Source organism: Aplidium turbinatum, chromosome 5 (genome assembly GCF_918807975.1).
Source record: "Aplidium turbinatum chromosome 5, kaAplTurb1.1, whole genome shotgun sequence".
Taxonomy (NCBI): Eukaryota; Metazoa; Chordata; class Ascidiacea; order Aplousobranchia; family Polyclinidae; genus Aplidium; species Aplidium turbinatum.
Genome location: NC_137476.1, coordinates 19,918,225 through 19,939,863, shown reverse-complemented (window position 1 = coordinate 19,939,863; position 21,639 = coordinate 19,918,225). Strand labels below are relative to the sequence as shown.

The 21,639-nt window shown below is 38.8% G+C and overlaps 2 protein-coding genes across 2 annotated transcripts; one reads left to right on the top strand and one right to left on the bottom strand.

Moving 5' to 3' along the window:
• Nucleotides 1-8,204: 8,204 nt before the first annotated feature.
• Nucleotides 8,205-15,927, top strand: LOC145770136 (uncharacterized). Its single transcript, XM_082581723.1, has 8 exons — nt 8,205-8,414; nt 9,868-9,993; nt 11,025-11,158; nt 11,736-11,924; nt 12,892-12,967; nt 13,535-13,597; nt 13,950-14,019; nt 15,503-15,927. Exons 1-8 carry the CDS (start codon nt 8,301-8,303, stop codon nt 15,583-15,585), a joined length of 855 nt encoding a protein of 284 aa, XP_082437849.1. The 5' UTR covers nt 8,205-8,300; the 3' UTR covers nt 15,586-15,927.
• Nucleotides 15,928-17,154: 1,227 nt separating this feature from the next.
• Nucleotides 17,155-21,218, bottom strand: LOC145770135 (uncharacterized). Its single transcript, XM_082581722.1, has 5 exons — nt 21,156-21,218; nt 20,682-20,857; nt 19,928-20,266; nt 18,306-19,394; nt 17,155-17,969 (listed from the first exon to the last, which is right to left on the bottom strand). The coding sequence occupies exons 2-5, from the start codon at nt 20,842-20,844 to the stop codon at nt 17,845-17,847; spliced, it is 1,716 nt and encodes a 571-aa protein (XP_082437848.1). The 5' UTR covers nt 20,845-20,857; nt 21,156-21,218; the 3' UTR covers nt 17,155-17,844.
• Between the last annotated feature and the right edge of the window lie 421 nt (nt 21,219-21,639).

Here is a 21,639-nt window from a genome sequence, read left to right as displayed (position 1 = left end):
CTGATTGGTCACAGCGGTAAACCATAATCTCTTCGTGGGAAAATTGTAACATAAAGTTCCCGGATCCGTTTGTCTGCATGTAGTGACCGAAAAAGAAACACTCCTTGAAACGTCTATTCAATAAGTGTATTCCTGTAAAATTAGATTACTTGGATAAAAGACGGAGAATTTGTCCAGCTAGCAAGCACCAAATAAACCAGTTAAATGTGCGACCGACTTCCAACAAACAACTTCAAGAATGAATCAGAAAAATTTGTGATAACTCAAAGGCACGTCAGCAGTAGTGTGACGCAATATTTCATGTTTAAACAGGTTTCAACAGGTTTGACACAAGTCTTACGAACGATGGTGCAATTTTGGCTCATGTTTTAGGAATTTCCATGACGTAAGATTCAGTAGACTTGAACGGTTTTTATATGACGTTTGATTAGGTGAACAATTGTCTGGAACATAGCCGCCCCTAGTTATGACAGTCTGACATGGCATAACTAAAAAAGAATTGACGACAATTGTGAGCCAATGAATAAAAACACATGATACACAAATTGTTTGAATCACTCACGTTCAAGTTAATACGCAAATACAAAGAGCATGCAAAGAATGAACAGCAATAAGAATAAACACGACGATACATGAAATTGGTACCATAGGTAGTAGGTACACCCAAAAAATGACGCTATATACAATGGTTGCGATAATAACCGACTGTTCTGGGCTCAGACAAGTGTCGGCCACCGCAGACAAAACCAGGCTCAAACCCTAACACTTAGGTGTTCTTTACGGGGGCGAGGCACGAAATATCCCTCAACACATAGTCTACTTTCACTTTCCCGTACTCTCATCATAGTTGCAGACGGCAACTTTAGCTCTACGAACCACAGGCTTCCCTTTCCTAATTTGTGGAACTACCTCATGCACCTTCCCAAGTTGATACTTTCCACGTTTACCAATGTCCTGGAGAGAACCTACCACTACAAGTTGACCAGGCTCCAAATTCTCGGCCATTTTTAGCCATTTTTTCCGGCCCTGAAGACCTGGCAAGTAAAAATCGATCCATTTACTCCAAAACTGCTGAGAAAGTGACAAATTGAACCGATAATCCCTTCTTAATTGGTCACGATCATGTGGTTGCCCAACAGCACAGTATGGGTCTAAGTATGGGGTCAAAAGTGAGGCAGGGGTGATGACAGTAAAATCCCTAGGGTCGTCACTCAAAGATACCAAAGGGCGTTCGTTCACGATCCGAACGGCACTGCCTGTGTACGTAAGCAGTTCAATAAAATTGGGCTTTCGAATTGAAGAGTCCAAAATGTGAAAAAATGCAATTTTAAATTGTTTAACCATTGCCTCCCAGGCGCCACCTTGCGCCAGAGCATACGGAGGTATAAATTCCCAGTTTATCTCTCTCTGTCTCAGGGCGTTGTGAAATTCAGCTGATTCTATCAACTCGGGTAACTTTATTTGAAAGAAGCATTTAGTCATATCAGCCATGAGACCAAATCTACCAAGCCGAAATCTAGCCAAGACATCTACCAGAGGGTTTAACAAGTCAGGACCCGAAAACATTACATCATTAACACAAGTTCCTCGAAATTCAGACTTGCCATCGTAAACAATGCGCTTTTTTAATTGTGACGTAACAAAGTATGGTAAATACCATTCAAATCCCTTGACATTTCCTGCTTCACCAGTACGCTCAATATAGCCATTTGATTTAAGATCTTTCATGGTGTCAGTAAGGAAATCACGAAGTTCAGGTTGTTTTAAAGCCTTCTTCCTTAAAGCAGCAACTCTATCTGACGCCAACACAAAATTGTTAGGTAGATCAATATCTTCCTTCAACGGAACAGGTATCTCAAATCGACCATCTTTCAACTCAATATTCGGTTCAACAAGTTCTCTAGCCAAAATGTCATTGCGAGACAATTCACAGGTTTCATTTTGCAAGGTCAAATCCTGAATGACTTTATTCAGGTCTGCTATTTCCATATCGCGAGACTCAATTTTACGCTGAAAGCCAGAGATGACATCCGACTCTGAAGACGTCTGCACTCTGCACACTTTAGCAACGCTTTCATCTAAGGGTGACTTACCACCACAAGCCAACCAACCGAGAGGAGTGAGCAAAGCATGTGTTTCACTACGATTTTCACCAACACGCTCTTTTTTTGCACACATCAAATAAGCGTTGTCGTTGCCAATCAGTACATCTACAGTACTACAATCATTCAAATGAAACATATTCACGTCATGAAAATGACGGAAACCATTTAAATCTTGTTTATGCGGTAAAGTTTTAACATCGTCAGCCCAAGCTGGGTTAACCACCGAAGTTATATCACAAAACAGTTCATCTGTCTCTAACGACTGGATGTTGAGTTTGACAAGGTCAGCACAAGTAGCTTTCTGACCAGCCAGGGTATCCATTTTAAACGACGCTTTATCGTACGGTTTAATATCAAGTTCACACACCAAATCACTCGAAACAAACGTCAACTGCGAACCAGGATCATGCTGACAATACACCAACTTCGATTTGCCAGTCATTGGATTCAAAACACGAGCAGCAGTAACGCGGTTAAAAGCTGCTTTAACATTTCCAATCTTAACATTACGCACAGGAACTCTGGCACGAGCACCATCTTTCCCAACAGAATCCAGAGAATCACGTGACGTCACATAAAAATCATGCAGAAGAAAATAGTGTTTCCTATCGTTGTTAGGCCCACACTTACGACAGTTATTTGCATGAACGCAATCCCTAACCATATGCTGGCGCAAACAATTCAAGCATTTGCCAGCTTTCACAATGACATCTCTCCGATCTTTAGATGTCAAGCGCAAAAATTCTTTACAATTAGACAAAAAATGATATTCAACTTGACCACGTGACGAACAACAAATGCATGCCGGCAGGTCTTTACGTCTAGCCTCACCACCGCGCGGTGCGCCAACAACAGTCGAGTACTGCGAACTCCCTGACATCACATCATCATGGGGTTTTACGGACGTCTGCCTAACCGGACATGAAGGCAATTTTCCTTTGCCAAACTTTTTAAATTGCTGCGACTCACCAGAATCGCCCATTAGCATAATGCTAAAATCAGTCGACTTACGCGTTTCCTCCCGTACTACAAATTCAAACAAACTCTGAAAAGTAGGCTCATCAGTGCCACCATACTGATCACCTAAAAAGTCAAGATAACGCTGCTTAGCGTCAAACGGGAGTCGCTTAGCCAAATCCAAAACAAAACGTCCTTCCAATTTGTCACGCTGACCATAAGCTTGCGCGTAAAGCAAACACTGCGATAATTCATCTTTAAACTCTTTCAGATCACTGGAAGAGGTCGAAGTCAATATGCTACCATAGCGATACTTTCTAATTTCTGGTTCTGCGAAAAGACCTCCACGAACCCCAAAACGCTGGGACAAGCGAGCTAACGACATTTCTATCCTGTCTTCCTCTGACAAGCCAGGGGTGTCAGAAACCAAATTAGCAATCGTTTGCGCAGCTGTTTTAACACAAGCTGCTTGTAACAAAGTCAAACAAGTCCCCTTAAAGGGCGAAGCTGCCATTAAGGCCGTAACACGATTTTTAAAGAAGATAAATGGCATATTATTACCATCGTAACCAATCAAGGCCGCCTTATCGAAAAACGTCCTACTATTTTGGTATTCAAAAAAGCAATCCTGCTGTTGAGAACTCGATTTAGCGGGAGAAGACAAGCTATATCCCTTAAGGGGCTGAGTGGGCTCAGTCACATGCACAGCCCGATCAGACGCGATACGCCTCTCACAACCACCCAAATTACGTGTAGCTGGGCGATCAAAACCTAGCGGCGCAGAGAACTGTGAAGGGGGCAAAGCATTACTACTAATGGCGGCCCCGTGACCTGTACGCTCTGGGGGAGGAGTTCGGTTGTAATTTGCAGACCTTGGCTCTACAGCATTCGGAAGACCCTTAGCCGCGGCCCCGAGACCTCCTGAAACAGCTGGAAAACGTGTGGATTGCCCTGGTCCACTCACAGGTTGAACGGGCGTTTGGAAAAGGTTATGTAAATTAAACTGCGATTGATGTTCATTTCTGGAATGTCTAGAAGAGCCCTTCTTAGAGCTACGCCGAGAGCCCACCTCTGATCGATATTCAGCTAAAACTACCTCTTTATACGTTGTTCAGCCCTCAACTGAGCGTCTTTGAGTGCGAACTCAGCAGCTCTCGCGGCGGCCTCAGCTGCTTTCGCTTCGGCCTCAGCTCTCGCGGCAGCCTCAGCTCGAATAGCCTCAGCTCTCGCGGCAGCCTCAGTTCGTATGGCCTCAGCTCTCGCGGCAGCCTCAGCAGCTCTCGCTTCGGCCTCAGCTCTCGCGGCAGCCTCAGCAGCTCTCGCTTCGGCCTCAGCTTGTATCTGGAGCTCCTCTCGTCTTAGCTGCAGGTTAATTTGTGCCACTATCCGAGACGAAGTCATAGACATCCTAGTGCTTACATTTGAGGCGCTATCCTCAGGATGTATGTCAGCATCCAACATATCTGAGAACTCACTTTCTTTTTGTTCAAAGTTATTTTTTAACGAGTTAAATTCGGGATCTACCCTATCACGAAGTTCTGCCAAGATTGCAGAGTTAAAGATTTTAGTCAAAAGAGCATGGAAATGCCGTAATTCCTCTTCTAAAGTAGATAACTTAGATCTAAAAATTAACAGTTCCTGCTTATCACTCAAAGAACCTAGGGCTACAGAAGTTCCCCAATTTCAGTCAAAATATCCCTTCTAAGATGCCGGGCCTCTCGAACTGACTTAGCCTCATCGTTACTGGGTCCCTCCCCAGAATGGCCTGCCCGACCGCAAAGAACATCATCAGGCTTAAACTCAGTCGAGTCTACGGCGGTCGAGTCCCTGTCGCCACCGAGTGTAGACATATTAAATGTTGGGGCTAAATTTAACAATTAAAAAAAAATTAAGTTACACAAACACACAAAATTATTAGGCTACAGTAGTTATAAAAAACTTAACTGCAAAGACCGTAAAAATACAAAAAAGAATTTAAATGCACGATACCGTAGCTGTACGAGTATGAAGTCCTAAAGTCCACAAACTTGCTTGGATTCTTCCACTTGAATCTACAAGCACAGATGGATTGTCTTTAATCTTCTTTCTTGCCAATGAATGTCAAAGTTATTTTTTTCAGTACCAAACTGAGAAGAAATGTCTTTACTTTTCTTTGCTTCCGTAAGAGTGTAGACTACCAACCAACAAATCTTCTTTTATTATTTCTTGTACTTCTAAGTAGTTCTTCTGCACTAGCTGACAACAAACACGTCGTTTATTTTTATGCCTTCAAGTGCTTCTTGGCCTACCAGCTAACAAAAATCGTCTTTTATTTTTTGTGTGCTTCTAGTGCTTCTTGGCCTACCAGCTAACAAGAACTCGTCTTTCATTTTTTATGTGCTTCTAGTGCTTCTTGGCCTACCAGCTAACAAGAACTCGTCTTTTATTTTTTTATGGTCACAGCGGTAAACCATAATCTCTTCGTGGGAAAATTGTAACATAAAGTTCCCGGATCCGTTTGTCTGCATGTAGTGACCGAAAAAGAAACACTCCTTGAAACGTCTATTCAATAAGTGTATTCCTGTAAAATTAGCCCGCGGCTATCGAAATCGAGATGCAACGCCTTACACCTCTAAAAACTGTCACTACGATACAGATTACTTGGATAAAAGACGGAGAATTTGTCCAGCTAGCAAGTACCAAATAAACCAGTTAAATGTGCGACCGACTTCCAACAAACAACTTCAAGAATGAATCAGAAAAATTTGTGATAACTCAAAGGCACGTCAGCAGTAGTGTGACGCAATATTTCATGTTTAAACAGGTTTCAACAGGTTTGACACAAGTCTTACGAACGATGGTGCAATTTTGGCTCATGTTTTAGGAATTTCCATGACGTAAGATTCAGTAGACTTGAACGGTTTTTATATGATGTTTGATTAGGTGAACAATTGTCTGGAACACTGATATATAGGCTATGTTGCACAAGATATAGTAACACACTGATAATACCGAAGATTGGACCAATAATCCAAAATATTCACAACACAGTCCTTTTAACATCAATTGCAGCAGTGCAAAAATATCACAAGTGTTTGGTGATGAACTTCAAAGAACTCATGTTCATTTTGCAAAAACAAGTTGCTTTGTCTGGTGTGACATGTTAGCGACATGGCCGAGCGGAACTGCTCGTGGTTTTCAATACTGCAGCGGCAAAGCACGAGTTTGATTACGGCTGGAGGCAGATTGTGTTTGACATATATTTTGGTGGCTGGAGACTCGAAGAGTGGTAAACTCATTTCCGTCGCCCCCAAACTTACGTTTTTTCATAATTTTGTTGATTTGTAATTCCTCAGTTGAAATATTTCAAGTGTAAGCTTTGTTAATCCTAAAAGGCTCTGTTTTTTAAATGACAATTCAGGCCTTCTGATGGCACGATAATCACAAAAAAATTGAATAGGTATGTCAATTGAATTAAAACGACTTATTTAAAATGCATTTTTGTGTCAAATTTTTTCATCAGTTTACGAGACTTAACTTTTTGACGAATGAATCCATCTCGTCTTTCAAATCCTTAAACTTGTGCTGATGCTTCTGTTGCGAGCTTTACATGTCGTTCCACTGTTTGATAGTGGCATGGATAAAACAAAATCAGAGTCTTCTCGCGGCATTCTTCCAACTCTGCATCGGTTAAGTGCTCAATTGCTGGAGAAAGTTGTTGATAAGGTTCAATATCAACTAACTAGTGGTATGCCTTTGCTTCCAAGTTCAACTTTGGAACACAGAACAAACGAATTGGACTGCAGTTCAATGGGTTGGAACTGCTATGACTTTCAATGTCCATAAGTGAATTTTTTTAAGCGGCATGTTTGCGAATTGCAAGCACCTTGGTCACACCCATGGATCAACGTTTCCTTCAATAATTGCCCAGCACATTTTATAAGCATAGAAATGGTCCGTACTTAAGTCATTCACAACTTCGGATGGGAGCTTTGGAAAGGCCAAAAGTGGTGGCGAGAGCTCTTTGAATTGAGTAACTGGCCAACAGAATGTAGTTTTTTCCAATTGGACCTGCAAATGTGTCTGGGCCACTTGTAGCACCATCGAGACCTGCAAATACATGTCGCAAAGGCAATTCATCCATTGAAGTGGCTTATTCAGCAACTCTTCCAGGCCTCGAATGCATACGTTGTGTTTTCCTGTCATTGATACAGTGCCATCAGTACCAACAACTGCCAGTTTATTTTGCAAATCTGTACCTTGTAATGAATTGAATAGATGTTGAGCTATGGTTCTGCCCTTGCCATCTTCAGGAGAAAAATTGGGTGAGGTAATAACTCCCCGGCTCGCCAACTGCAGTATAGTGTTCTTCCAATTGAACAGATCTGTAGTGCTTTTCGTTTGGACCTTGCACAACCGTTTGTGTTGCATATTTACGTCCATCAAACTATAGACCATTCACTATACTGAAATTTTGTTGCTCTTCTTGCCGTAGTTCCTCCCTGCATCTTTCACATTCGGTATTATCAGTGTGTTACTATATCTTGTGCAACATATCAGATTTTTTTTTTTAAAACTTATGACAGATCACAATTTGTCAGAAAAAATGCTGAATTTTAACAAAAATGTGTGTAGGCTATATTTTTCTTTTTTGGCTATAACTCGTTTTATATTGTAAATAGAGCAAACTTTCTTCGTATAGGACAGATAGAAACATGATGTTTTGACAGCTTTTGAACTAGGCCTATATATCAAGAGACTCTACGACCAGTGGTTGCCGAGATGGGCAATTTTACCCCCTCGCAAGCAGAAATTGGGGGGCTGCCGGCTGGAAAATGGGGGCAACCCCCTAAAGTCAATTTTTAATGAAGTTTTAGATCATTTGTCGGGATTTAAGAACCCCGTTTTTTTTTCGATTTAAACAAAAAACTTTTTTCACTCCACCCTATTGAACATTGTAGCATGATGATGCACGATTTGCTTTTTAGGTTAGCATTGATTCTTAGCGTCGGTTGCTTGATGGTAGGAGACAGCTGCAAGCCCTGTTAAAGCGTCAGTCAATGTGTTGTGACCGCAGTCGGATATCAAAATAGATATTGCGGCGTTCACTCGCTGGGGAAAAAAGATATTGGGCCACCGAATAAAAAGAGGGAAGCACACAGTGCTATTTGACTTTGAGTTCAGCCATTGCCAGATAAACTAAGTTATTCCAGAAACAGTTTACTTTCCTTTACCGCCGCCAACACAAAAACTAAAAAGATGGAGGCCATCAAGAAGAAGATGACTATGCTCAAACTGGACAAAGATTGTGCAGTTGATAGAGCAGACCAAGCAGAAGCTGATAAAAAGCACGCGGAAGAGAAAGTAGTCAGTGTAAGTGAACTTTAACTGTGTCGTCTATGGCGATGGCTTTTTGAGGTCGCTAGTTTGAGAAGACTGAGGTAGCGTTTATGCTTCAGTCTTCTCAAAATAGTGATCACGAATAGGAACATGTCCGTAGCAAAAGCTTGGAATTTGTTCGTGCTTTTGTTCAATGTCTCAGATATGGCATATGCTACTCCAGGCCGCAACCAGCAAATATTTTCGCGGGGGGGGCATTTAATTTTTTATCAAAAAACAAACATTAAAATAATGCATTGTGACATTTTTATGTTAATGTCCACACCCATTGATAGAGTGTGTGGCACTACCATGTTACGGTTCAGTGATCATAACTTATGTCAATCACGTTTTTGTTTAGTACAGCATTAAAGGAAACTAGCCTTTGTAACCTTTTCTCATTTAGCTATGACTACCCAAGGAAGAAAATTACGATAATACAGTAATGTGTTCAGTCGTAATGTGTCCAGCCTAATTTATCGAACAAAATCGTTAGCATGGCTTCCAACCAGCGTAGCCTACTTTCGGTTTCGATAGTCTACAGTATGGCTGTACGCATACTGCATAGAACGCTTAAAAAAATTTCAAAAAATTTCGTGGGGGCAAATGCCCCCAATGCCCCCCCTGGTTGCGGGCTTGTGCTACTATCACTGAATTGTATGAAATGAAAAAATAAAGTTCAAATTATCTCAAGTGGTAGAGATTTTAAATTAAAGATACGGTTGGGCAATCTTCGTGCTGGCAAAAACAGAATCTTGTGACCTCACTGGATGTCAAATAGTGTATTTTAGAACGTCAGTTAGACGTAGTGCCAACTCGGCATTGCAGCTAACTGAATACGAAAAAAGAAGACATGGTTAAAAGCTGCCATGATTAATTCAGTACCAAAATGCAGTAGATTTAAATTAGCCAAATCTAGGCTAAAAAAAACAACTGAACTATTATCATAGCGTTCTGCATCTTCTCATTATTGCAGATTAATTATTCTGCTGTTAAGTTAGTTCTATTTTGCACTAAATGTAGTTTTTCCCCTGTACGTGTATTTTTCCTCTCTTTCTCTCTCATGTAACTCCATACGGATGTGTAACATGTGTGCATACCCGAAGCAAATAAATAACATAAAGTAATAAATCATCAGCACTCAGCAGGCTATGTTTTGCTTGTGACTTCATGAAAGTAGCCTACTATTCAAATTATACTCTTTGCGTTTCAAAACTAGACTATACCGTAGCCTACACGTTAGTAAGGTTTCCTAAGATCACCCAATCCCGGTCACAAAATGTTGGATTTCCACCATAAAATGTATAACTTGTAGGCTACTGCTATTGCTGCAATACATTTATGTCGAAAAGGGGCAGTGAAAAAAATCTGGCTTTATCAATGATATTTCAATGCGGATGACTGAAATTGACATTTCAGGTAACTTTAATACTTTTGTCTTCATTAGTTCGAGGAGGAATTGCAAGTTCTTCAAAAGCGATTGAAAGCTACAGAAGATGAATTGGATACCTCCCAAGAAAAACTACGCGACGCGAACGAAGAACTTGAAAGTGCAGAAAAGAAAGCAACTGATGTGAGTCTATTTTATACAGACATGAATGAATTCATCAGTAACATCGTTTAACATCAATCTAACATTTAAAAGTAGTATAGCTTTGTGATAACAACACTTGGTCGTTTGTGTCTTATGACGTAATACGCCAGTTGCTTCTAGTACATCACTTGTGGCAGCTGTTGGTACTCTCTTGCGACATAATGTGGTGAGGAGTCGTGTTGCGTAACTTTCTTATTTGGTACGAAACTGCATTTCACTGAGTTAATTTCATATCTTAGATGCGTTAATGTTCAATTCTTTTGGTCATTGCTGTTGCATGTCGTTTATTGCAATTTTTTTCCAAAAGAACCTTGATGCTATTCAATTTTCTAGCCTGTTATGTGATTTAAACTTTAATCGATAAACGTCAAGTGACGTTGAACCAACGTAAACATGAAAGGTTTGCTGATGGGATGATGAGTAAGTCCAAACTAATTTCAAAGTCTCGTGAGACATCAAAGTTGTGCAGCTTCTGTCTTTTCCACTCGCCAGCGGTGATTTGTTTTCGTGAAGTGATTTGCATCAAAGTTAAAACAAAATGAAACATTTCAAAATTTATGATGATAGTTTTAATACCGTGACGTCAAATTAGAAGCACCAGAGAGTTGCAAGTGCTGCAAAGATATTGTGGGCAGTTTATTCTAATTATCTTTTAATTTCACAGTACAATTGTTGAAAATGGCATATTTTGATTATTTGTTAAAGATTAACAGTTAAAGTTTCAAGAAAGCATTACAAATAAAAACCAGTTACATGGGTGGAACATAGTTACTAAAACTTTTGGCACTTTTCTTTCACTAATCAAAAGTGGAATCTAGCTAATTTGGATTGGAACTTATACTCCTCGACTCTGGTTGTCCAAATAGGGAATCTAACATTATTTTTTTCAGACGCCATCACTGACCCTGGCTTCTGTTCTTATTCAGAAAACTGCGTTGTAGTATAGGAACTGCTTCAGTTTTTTTTTATAAACCCATTTATCTCTTTTAAATCATTCTTATGTTTTTCAGGCTGAGCAGGAGGTTGCTTCGTTAAACAGGAGGATAACTCTTGTTGAGGAGGAGCTTGACAGAGCACAGGAGAGGTTGACGATTTCTCTTTCAAAATTGGAAGAAGCTGAAAAATGTGCAGATGAAAGCGAAAGGTTGATACAAATCAAATAAAATATTTCGAAACGCAAAATTACTTATTTGGTAACTGCAATGTAACGTCCACCAATGATACCCAGAGTTCACTTTTGACTGTTTCGTGATTGATGTGTTTTACACTTCCCGAAAACAAGTGTTTTCTTCAAAGTGACCAAATTGTACAATGTAGGCTACATGGATCGTGTTTTTATTGAAAAGAATAAATGTTTACAAGTTTCTTTTTACAAATGGGATTTTGTGAAAGCAATTTCAGTCAGCGCCAATTTGAGATTAAAAATCTAGCGGTGTTGTATCATCAAAAATCCAAAACATTTACAATGATTAAGTATAAAACTAAATTTTGCGCAATGCATTAAATCACACGCATGTGATCACTTGTTTAAAATACAACTTCAAGATTGAACTACTTAGGCTACGGACCTAACCTAGTAAAGAAACTTTTTTGTCAAACTGGAATGTCTTTTAAAAATTGGAATATTCTGTTTTGTTTTAATCTAAAGTTGCTGAAAAGGTTTAAGCCTAAAATGTTTACTGATGACTTTTCCCAAATAAGGAGATGTTTTACTCTTTCAGAGGACGAAAGGTAATCGAAAACCGTTCTTTAAAAGATGAGGAGAAATTAGAGATGCAAGAAATCCAACTGAATGAAGCAAAGAACATTGCTGAAGATGCAGATCGCAAATACGAGGAAGTTGCAAGGAAACTGGTGATGGTGGAAGCTGATCTTGAACGCGTCGAAGAACGAGCAGAGCTTTCTGAAAAGTAAATAATTTGTTTCATTTCGCTGCCCTACCCATCACTTCATTGCATCCTCAGAGAATAAGCTGCTGACATATAGAGCACGAATCGCCAATGTTTTCACCAACCCCAAGAGCTCGGTGTAAGGCACACGACTTTGTGCACTAAGAAATTGTAAGATCAAGAGGCACTGGTTTGGCTTTCGAGGTGTGCGTTTGAGCAAGGAATTTCAAGGACTTTTTCCATTGAGTGGCACCTACTGGATGGAATAATTAGCATAAAACACTTTCATAGCAAGTTGAAAATTTACTCTGTTAATCTCAGTGACTGAATCTGGGTGCCTGGTTTGAAGCCTCTACAAGTATGCGAAACTGCGGGATTAAGCACTCAAAGAAGCATTCTCAATCCGAAGATAGAGATTTCTACAATCGAATCAATAAAAATCCATGTGTCAACTCATTTTTAAAACTTTTTCGAAGAATAATAAGAAAAAACAGCTAAAACAAATTGTGTTTAATGTTGATAGTTATCATTAACCCATAAAAACTACTCGACAGCACTTTGTACTATTTAACATAACGTAAAGAAATAAATGAAAATTTTTGATAATATTTAAAACCAATGCTACGCCCACACTTAGTTTGACCCTCTTGCAGTGCAATCAAAGGAAATTCTGTTAGAAAAGCTTCCCAAGTTCACCATGCACATGATCTTGCAATTCAACCTCAAGTTACTTTTAGTTGAATCTTTTTGAAAAGCCACAAATCCTTCAGAAATTTCCTTTAATCGCCGTAACTTACATTTGGTTTGACCAAATTGTTGTGCAGCAAAACTATTTTTTCAAAATATTATCAGGACAGATCATCATCTTTTATTTCGTGCATACCTCTCCATTCGTATTGGAAAATCGCTAGATTGCACCGTACAACTCACTTTATTTTCGCGCTGTAATGTGGCTACTCAATGTGCATAACCAACTCTCTTACTGCAGTAAAGCCACTGAATTGGAAGAGGAATTGAAAGGAGTAGCAAACAACCTCAAATCGCTTGAAGCAGCTTCCGACAAGGTAAGTCTTGCCGAAATTTGACGCGAAAGCAAAGGTGTATCTTATAAAACAAAATTATTCAAAATTAAGTCCAGTCAGCCAAAAATGAAATTTAAAAATGTAACGGTTGTCTTTTCGTTGTAAAGGTACCTAATGTGGGTACCTAATCCCATTTGTTAATCTAATTGACTGGAAATCACACGTGGTAACTGTCAAATGTTGCTTTTCTTTTTATACAGTAAGTGTATAAGCCTTTTTTCCTTGCAAGTGCTAGGCTTCCACCTATTGCTTGCTAGATTCCAAGTTTGAGGGATGGGTTTGTTTCACGTAGTGTGAACATACATTTGAATAATAATTTTTTTAAATGCTTGGCCCATGGAGGCAAAAAGTTTATATTTGCAGATATCAGTTTGCTGCTACCGAAATGTAATAACAGTGGCAAAGCACAACCGCTATTAATTCAGTTTTGTCGTCTCACTTTGTGTTAAAAGGGATTTTTACATTATGAAACTTGCCCAAACGTTGTCAGATTGCTTTGGAACCAGGATTACCAATATGTTTGTATTCACTTGTAACATTATTTTCTAGTATGCCGAAAAAGAGCGTTCCTACGACGAAGAAATTAAAACTCTCTCCAACAAATTGAAGGATGTAAGTTCTATTTTTATTTACGTTAGTTTTTATCTGAAATTTTTCCATTTTGATTCTTGAATGTCGACTCGCTAAAGATATTGGTAGGCCTACATATACAGTAGACAGTCTCAAACACAAGGATAAGGATGCTTTCATAATATGTAGGTATCATAGAAGCTAAAAGTCTTTGAAGACTTGATAATCCGCATGAATTGGCACTATCAAAAAAGCAAAACTGAAAATTCAGTTTGTGCTTTTTTTCAAGGCAAGAGTTTAAAAAGCCATTTTTTATCACATTAGGTAATGACTCGGTGCGTTTTTAAATGAAAAATGAATTGTGTATTTTGCTTACCAGTTTTATATTTTTCAGTCTGAAACACGAGCTGAATTCGCCGAAAAAACAGTTATCAAACTAGAGAAGAATATTGATGAACTAGAGGGTAAGCTTAAGACAGATTTTTTCTCTCATCCATAAACTTATCACGGTTCTACGTTTAACTTGCTTCAATGTACAACAGTGGCATATTTATAGACACTGTTCAATTTCATATTAAAAACTTCATCTGACGTAGACAACGTTTAAAATAGACAAATTCAAATATTCTAGAAAAATAATTTGGAAACACTGATACTATTTCACATTCTTGGATTTATTTGTTCTACAGTATTTCATCTTGGTAAGACATTGGAGAATCATTTGGAAAATTCGTCATATTTGTGTTTCGTTGCTCATTTAGACCATCTCGTTGCTCGCATGCTGACCATCTTTGCATTATCTGCTCATGATGAAAAATTATGAACTGATGCAACTTTTGTATGAAATCATTATCAAGATTTAACTGTTGGCTTATTCTTACTTTGACTGATGATGATAAATGACACCATGAAAAGTTGGAGCTTATTATAATCAATAAGACTTAATCGCGTTTTTTGAAATTACTGCTAGCTACCATGTCACGTCCATAGTTCTATTGTGGTTTTATCTAATAAACTTGGCAAACAAGAATGTCGAATCGATAGAACACAAACTGTGCTTGCTAGAAAAGCACATCGTCATTTCCTTTTATACTTTTTCTTTCACTTGGCAGATGAACTCTACCGATATAAAACGCTAAAGGGAAACTTTAACGAAGAGTTATCCATTTACTAATGCAACGTCACCATTCTTGACTTCTGACACGCATGACATCACCACCATGTCATCATCATCATTTTGACATCATGAACATCACTGTGACTTTGACTATTTCGTCTTCAGTTATGCAAGGTAATGTAAGCCTCATACTTGATACAAAGCATCAAGAAATGAGAAGAAAGGTTTTAATGATATTAGGCCATCTGACGAGAGTAGTATGGCCAACTCCTTTCTTTTAGCCACCTCTTCTTAACCAATTATGTCCACCCAATTTATTACATCCTAGGTAGAGCTAGGCTATGTGAATCCGCAAGATTTGAGCTAAATAAAACGCATTCCTCGTCTGAAGATAATATTTCTAAAATCAATTGCTTAGCAACTTTTCGCAACCGCCATTAAATTAAAGAGGCCTACTTACCTTGGCTACGTGGTGAAGAAAAATTTATTAAATTGCATTTGCGTTTGTTTTATCTCATAGGGATATTTTCAAAAATCACTGAAACGATAGCAGGCCGATTGAAAATATTTAAACTCCATTAAAGCATCTCAAACACCTTCTGCTTGACACGTTAAATGATTCTGATGTGGATTACCTATATTTATTCTTGAGTTTGCGCTAGAATGCTGCTGCACCCCCTACCGTTTACAAACTTGCGCCGCTCTGTCGCAGAATGTAGACATTCTGCATGTATAAGTACTTAAGTAGGCTATATGAGTTCTTTAACAAGTTCAATGGATACTCTGCATTGGTTGATTTCATGCTGTAACAATTGTTCAACCACTCACAGATGCTTTGTACACTGAAAAATGCAAGATCAAGTCCATTTCGGAAGATATGGATGTCACTCTCCAAGGCATAGGAGATCTTTGAATCTTTCTACTTCCCGTTCAATTTCCTGCCGAATCTAGTTTGTTGTGACGTAATGAATCTTCAAATATAATTTATCGCATAAAAGTTCTTGGGTTCTTTTTGCACTTGCATGAAAATTGAGTCTAAGCTTTTCGTACTTTTGGTTAGCTGAACTGTAATCAATGAATGTTGGCGTGCTTTCATCAACCGTATGTTGCATTTACATCGATACAGCATTCTCGACAGTTGCATGGATGTAAAAATGCTAAACTTATTCATCAAGAATGAAGTTTGAATTCAGAGAAATTGATTATTTGGTGAAGTTGCTGATTCAGTAGTTTTAAATAAACCATTATATCACGAGTTCTGTGGCAAAGTAGTTTGTGGAGCAAATGGAAATTTAGACGAGCACAGCGTGAGCCTAATATTCAACATGCATGAAATGAAAACCATTTCGTGAAGTATTGTTGGAGTTCGATTCTTGATCAATATCTTGAGTGAATTTCCAATGCAAGACAGTTGGCAGCCAATCGAAAATATCAATCACTTTTTGCAAAGTTTGCAATTACAGTATACGTGTAAGTAAGTAAAGTTGACTCGTTTCACTGTTTTGTGAAGAAGCAAGCGTGAACGCTATTTGGAACCCACCAACCCAGATGTAGCCTATCTCAGATAACAAACATAATCGCCATGACGTAGCCAAGTTTCCGGAGATTTTCTATTATTTATTGAAGGTTCTGGTCGTAATTAATGTACAAATTAAAGTCATTATTTTTGTCGCTTAGGTTACTTAAGCACGACAAACTATTTTTTTAATTTACAAAAAGTTTCTTTAAAAATTATGGTCATTGTCCCTGTAACACTAAAAGCCAAACGAAATCTTTGTAGCTAAAGAAACCCTTCCACTGGTCCGCCCCGATAGCTCAGTTGGATAGCTCGTGACTTCTGGAACGAAGAAGCTTCAAGATCAAGCGGCGCTGGTTCGACTCTTGGGTGTGTGCGCTTGAACAACGCACGTTAAGGACCGCTCTCCATTCAGCGGCATTTAATGGATGGAATAATTTCCGGCAACAAAACTTCAACAATCGGAAACTTTACTTTGTCAATTCTCTTCACTCAGTCTGCCTCTACAAGTATGTGAAACTGACGTGGAAGTTTCATTGGATTAAATTTTGTATTTTATACTCTCGACAGCCTTAGTACACTTATCATCTAATATGCATACATAATTTGACCAAAATAAGTAAGTTTCTAGTCCATGACAAAAACCGACTACTCTGGATGACCTCAAATACGATCTCGCGATATTGGTGGATATAGAAAGGAGTAGGCTAAAGACCAATTTTGATACATGGGTTTTTCTGGGTTACCACCAATGTGATAACATGTTTTGAAAAATTTCTGATATGGTTAGAAAGTTCCAAATCTACGCATTAGGTTGATGACCTCAAAACTGTCCAGTCGTAAACACTCGACTTTTCCTTAACTGACTTAACAACATATCAAACATTTGTAGCGCTATGCTGCTCGTCTGTTGGTTGCATATTCAACTGCTACGGATTTTTCTGCTTGAGATAAACTACAGAAGAATTGTTGTTTTTAAAAGTTTAATAACTGAAAGACAACAAAACGAGGAAATCCGTACATTTGCATTAATACATGACTGCAGGTAACCCGTCTCAACTTTTGCATTCATTCATCGTCAATTCAACGTCTACTAAACGCAAAAGTAGCAAAGTTTTCCCTGATGCCATGATAAGCGCATTTACTTTTGAGGCAAACATCAAAAATGAATAACGCTTTTGCGTTCTACATTTTTGATTAAAAAATAAAGATATCTCAAGTCCAAGACAACCCGATCCCTCCACGTTCAGTGGCTGCTTCTTCACAATCGCAATACAACACTATTCTTACGTCATTTAACCGCCTAAAAACGGCGAAAGGCATTGCACAGAATACTTTGTTTTGGTTTGGCAGCCACTTCCTGCATCGCACATAAAGTCTGGGTTTGGGTTCTTCAGGACGAGTAACAAAACTTAGCAAACTATTTTACCTTTAAGTTAACCGAACATTTTAAACGTCGGATTAACGTAAAAGTAATGGACAATTTGAACAAAAGAAAAACTGAAATTAAAGTTTCGATTTGGAAAAAATAATTTATTTGCTTAAACGTTTAAAAATTAATTGAATTAAAAATAACTTTAAAAAATAAAGCGACATGCTTGACGTAAATATGAAATTTTATAATCAAGATTCAGTTTCACTTTTTTTGTAAAGCGATTAACCCAAAACATTGCCGCCAAACGGATTATTACTGTTGAGTGAGGTGAACAAGATAAGGAGAAGAAGTGTGTTGTCTGAGCCGGAGTCTTGGAGAAGAAGGAGTGGAAGAATTGATTCCAAACCTGAAAAGAACATATGATTAGCCTGGCGTTGTAAAAGCACTATTTTACAAGAAGTTCGTGGTTGAAATTGCTGAGATAGCGAGCAATTGGTTGCGGTTAATGATGCTGAAAGTTTTCTTTTACATTTTCACAACTGTAATGCACGATCACTTGCTATCTTTGTATATTTTTAGAACACGTTTTAGGCACAACAATAGTTTTGGCATTTTTTGTAATTAAATTTCTTAGCCAAAAGTGGTAATATTATCTGCAAATAGTAAAAAAAAGGAAAACAAAAATTTTTAAAAAATTCAACTATTCTTGGATCAAAATCTCTCATGAAGTTAACAGACTTACCACCACCGCCGCCGTATCCGCCACCTAATCCGCCTTGACCACCTCCTCCGCCGAGGCCTCCAGACAATGCCAAAAGAAGAAGTAAATTATTATCACCCCCCAAACTACTACCACTACCCGAACCTGTCAGAAGAAGTAGGGGAAGAATACTATCAAGACCGCCACCCGCACCTCCTCCATAAGGGTCGCCACCACCCAAACCACCTCCTCCCAAAAGCAAAAGAAGAGTAAGAGGATCGTCAGTCAAACTAGAACTACCACTACCAGTAAGATTTAACAGAAGAAGTGGAAGAATGGAGCTTAAACCGCCACCTCCACCGTAACCACCTGAACCACCACCAAGACCTCCAGAAAGTGCCAAGATTAAGAGCAAATCATTGTTGCCTCCGCTGCCACTTAATATAGAACTGTTGGTGAGAAGAAGCAAGGGAAGGATTCCTCCCAAACCACCACCACCACCACTACTTCCACCATAAGGATCAAGCCCACCAACTGGACAGCCATCTGGGCCTACCGGACCACCACCACCACCGCCAAGTCCACCTGAAAGAAGAAGAAGTGGCAGAAGATTATCTCCACCCAGGGAAGAAGAATTAGTAAGTAAAAGAAGAGGAAGAATCCCGCCAATGCCGCAGCCACCTCCGCCCAAACCACCTCCAGTAAGAAGAAGAAGTGGAAGAATGTCGTTAAGACCGCCAGTTCCACTATCGCCAAGAAGAACATAAAGAAGGAGAGGACTTGAAAGAAAGGAGTTTTGTTGCTGATAGACTGGTTGCTGACCATATCCTTGAGGTACCTGACGACGCTTTCGAACTGGAGCTACGCCGCCTCCGAAAGGACTATTCCCCTGAGAAAGCAAGAGAAGTAGGAGAATGTTGTTATTGTCTCCTCCACCACCGTCACCCAAAAGTGTGTACAATAAAAATGGGTTGGCTAAAAGGTTGTTGTCAACACTTCCTCCTTGAGAGCTCAAGAGCGTAAGAAGAAGAATAAGATTATTATCCATTCCATCGCCACTGTTACGGGAAAGAAGATAGAACAAAAGAAAAGATTGATCACCAAATCCACCCCCGGTGTTGTCACCAAGCCCTGAAACAATAAAGAGTGTGTTAACAACATTTAATTGAGAAACTTGATTTGTAAAAGATTCTTTTCTGACTTAACGGATGTTATATTTATTGTAAGTTTAAATTGTTTTGCAACCTAGAGTGGATGGTCTCGCGACCCAAATTTCGGTTGCGACCCACTATTTGCAGACCCTTGTGTTAGATAATACCAAAAACCTCATAGCAATACAACTATACTTTATTTGTGTACACCATGTGATATGTATATCTACGTATCATATCGTTTATGTGTTCCGATTAACTCCAACAGTAGAGACCAAGACTTAAGGTTGCTAAAGTTAGTTTTAACTAAAGATATGTTTTATTATTACCGAGAAAGTTTTGTCGGTTCATGATTTCCGGAAAAGTAACCAAATTTTAAAACGATCAAAACAAAACGAACAAGTGAACATAAACAGCTAATATATGAGAAACATGGAGCATCTAACTTGGTAACACTGAAAAAACTTTACATAATGTGCCAATACAATGACAATAAATGAGTGATTTACTAACCAACTATTCTCAGCATAGGGGCTTCGATGGTAGCGTAATCCAAATCTTGAATTTCGATTTCTAGTGTTCCCATGAGATCCTGGTATTTGCCAGCATCTCTTCCAAAGATTTCCTTCATTTCCTCCATAGCTTCCAGAAGTCGTTCGACCATCTGTTTTCTAGAGTAACGGCCGAGCTTCTCGTCCAGTGGCTCAACGCATTCTTTACCGGTGATTCGAGCCATAACCTCCAACCGATGAGTTTCATGTTGGTGTCCAGTAGTGTTGACAAAGTCGTAAAGAGCATCTTTAATATTTTCACATGTCCAAGTACCTCCACAGTCGTTGTTGAGTACGCATTCTAGAAGAAAATAACAAGAGGGCTGCAAAAATTTTATTCTTAAATCACACATTTTCCATTTACAAAATATGCATAAAATAGTTCTTTTGATAACATGAAATCAACGCTTGAAATTAATCATCGACGAAAAGCGAAACATTGGCTGCACTGCCATTCTATTGCAAGGAGTGATTTCATCCTGACCTGACAAACATAAATGGCATTGGGAAACTGGAAACCATTTTTCTCACTACCAAATTTTCAAACTGTAAATGTTAAATTGTGAATGTTTCAAGTTTGAATAATATCTTTAACTGTTCAAGTTTAGTGTAGGTTATAGGCTGGACTTGCAGTATATATACTGTAGGCCCTACCAGTTTAAATATTGTACAATATCACCTACTGTAGCCTACTATCCAGTATTTAAACAACTCACTTTGACCAACATAAAGATCGGTTGGAACAGAATAGCTTTCAATGTATTGTTCACTTAAAACACCAGAGAATTCCAACAATTCTTGGATGTCCTCATCCGTGTAGTGTTGCTTCATGGATGCAGCCAAGCCGACAAATAGTAATGCAACAATAAGCGACTTCATCTTGAGTGATTCGCTGTAAAACAAAATTGAATAACAATGACATTGATGGATTTAACATGATTGTCTTTGAATGCTTTGTTTTCAGCTTCTTTTGTCACATGTGCAAATCAATTCGAAAACAATTCTGCTTAACGAACAAAAGTTAACGACTTTTCTACAACGTTTTTAACGCTATGATTTACTCAGAAAAACAAATTCATTGACTCATTCGCTATTATCAAGGTTAACTTTTCATGTTCAAAGTAAACTATTTGAGTTTATAACGTAGTCGTTTTCCACTCCGAAAGCATCATATGCTATTGCAGTATTACCTTATTTTATTTGTGTTTCCTTTGTGGCTTCTCTTCTAATCTTAGCGACTGATTGCACAAAAGTGAAATGAATGGTTTTTCAGCAATGAGAACCACTTATATGCTGCCAAACGCTATTGCTCGACCTGGCCTGGGGCAACTTGGCGTTTAGAGGGTTCTGTGCCGAGGTCTCCCGCCCGCACCCAGGCTTGATTGTCTTTGTAACTACGTGACAGGGCACCGATTACGGCTGTAACTCAAACTCTTTTCCGAAAATCACTTTTCGTTCTTTTCATTTTGTTCACCGCCATTAGAAGGTAACGGCTCTTGTTTTAGCGCATTTTTGTCGAACCACAGAATAAGTTCAAGACTAATGTGACATTGCCGCTGCTGCAACGTCGATAAACGATTACTTGACGGAGAATGATTTTTGTACAAACAAAAAAAAATTTTTTTTTTGGCTTTGCACTGTCAATGCAAACGGTTATGATTGAACCCTCCATTA

What these genes read in the sequence shown, in the direction of transcription:
- LOC145770136 (XM_082581723.1), top strand. Translation starts at nt 8,301, where the DNA reads ATGGAGGCCATCAAGAAGAAGATGACTATGCTCAAACTGGACAAAGAT. An exon ending in CGGAAGAGAAAGTAGTCAGT is followed by an intron (nt 8,415 to 9,867) that starts GTAAGTGAACTT and finishes TGTCTTCATTAG; the next exon opens with TTCGAGGAGGAATTGCAAGT. An exon ending in TGTGCAGATGAAAGCGAAAG is followed by an intron (nt 11,159 to 11,735) that starts GTTGATACAAAT and finishes TTACTCTTTCAG; the next exon opens with AGGACGAAAGGTAATCGAAA.
- LOC145770135 (XM_082581722.1), bottom strand. Translation starts at nt 20,844, where the DNA reads ATGAAGTCGCTTATTGTTGCATTACTATTTGTCGGCTTGGCTGCATCC. An exon ending in CGATCTTTATGTTGGTCAAA is followed by an intron (nt 20,267 to 20,681) that starts GTGAGTTGTTTA and finishes ATTTTCTTCTAG; the next exon opens with AATGCGTACTCAACAACGAC. An exon ending in CCCTATGCTGAGAATAGTTG is followed by an intron (nt 19,395 to 19,927) that starts GTTAGTAAATCA and finishes TTATTGTTTCAG; the next exon opens with GGCTTGGTGACAACACCGGG.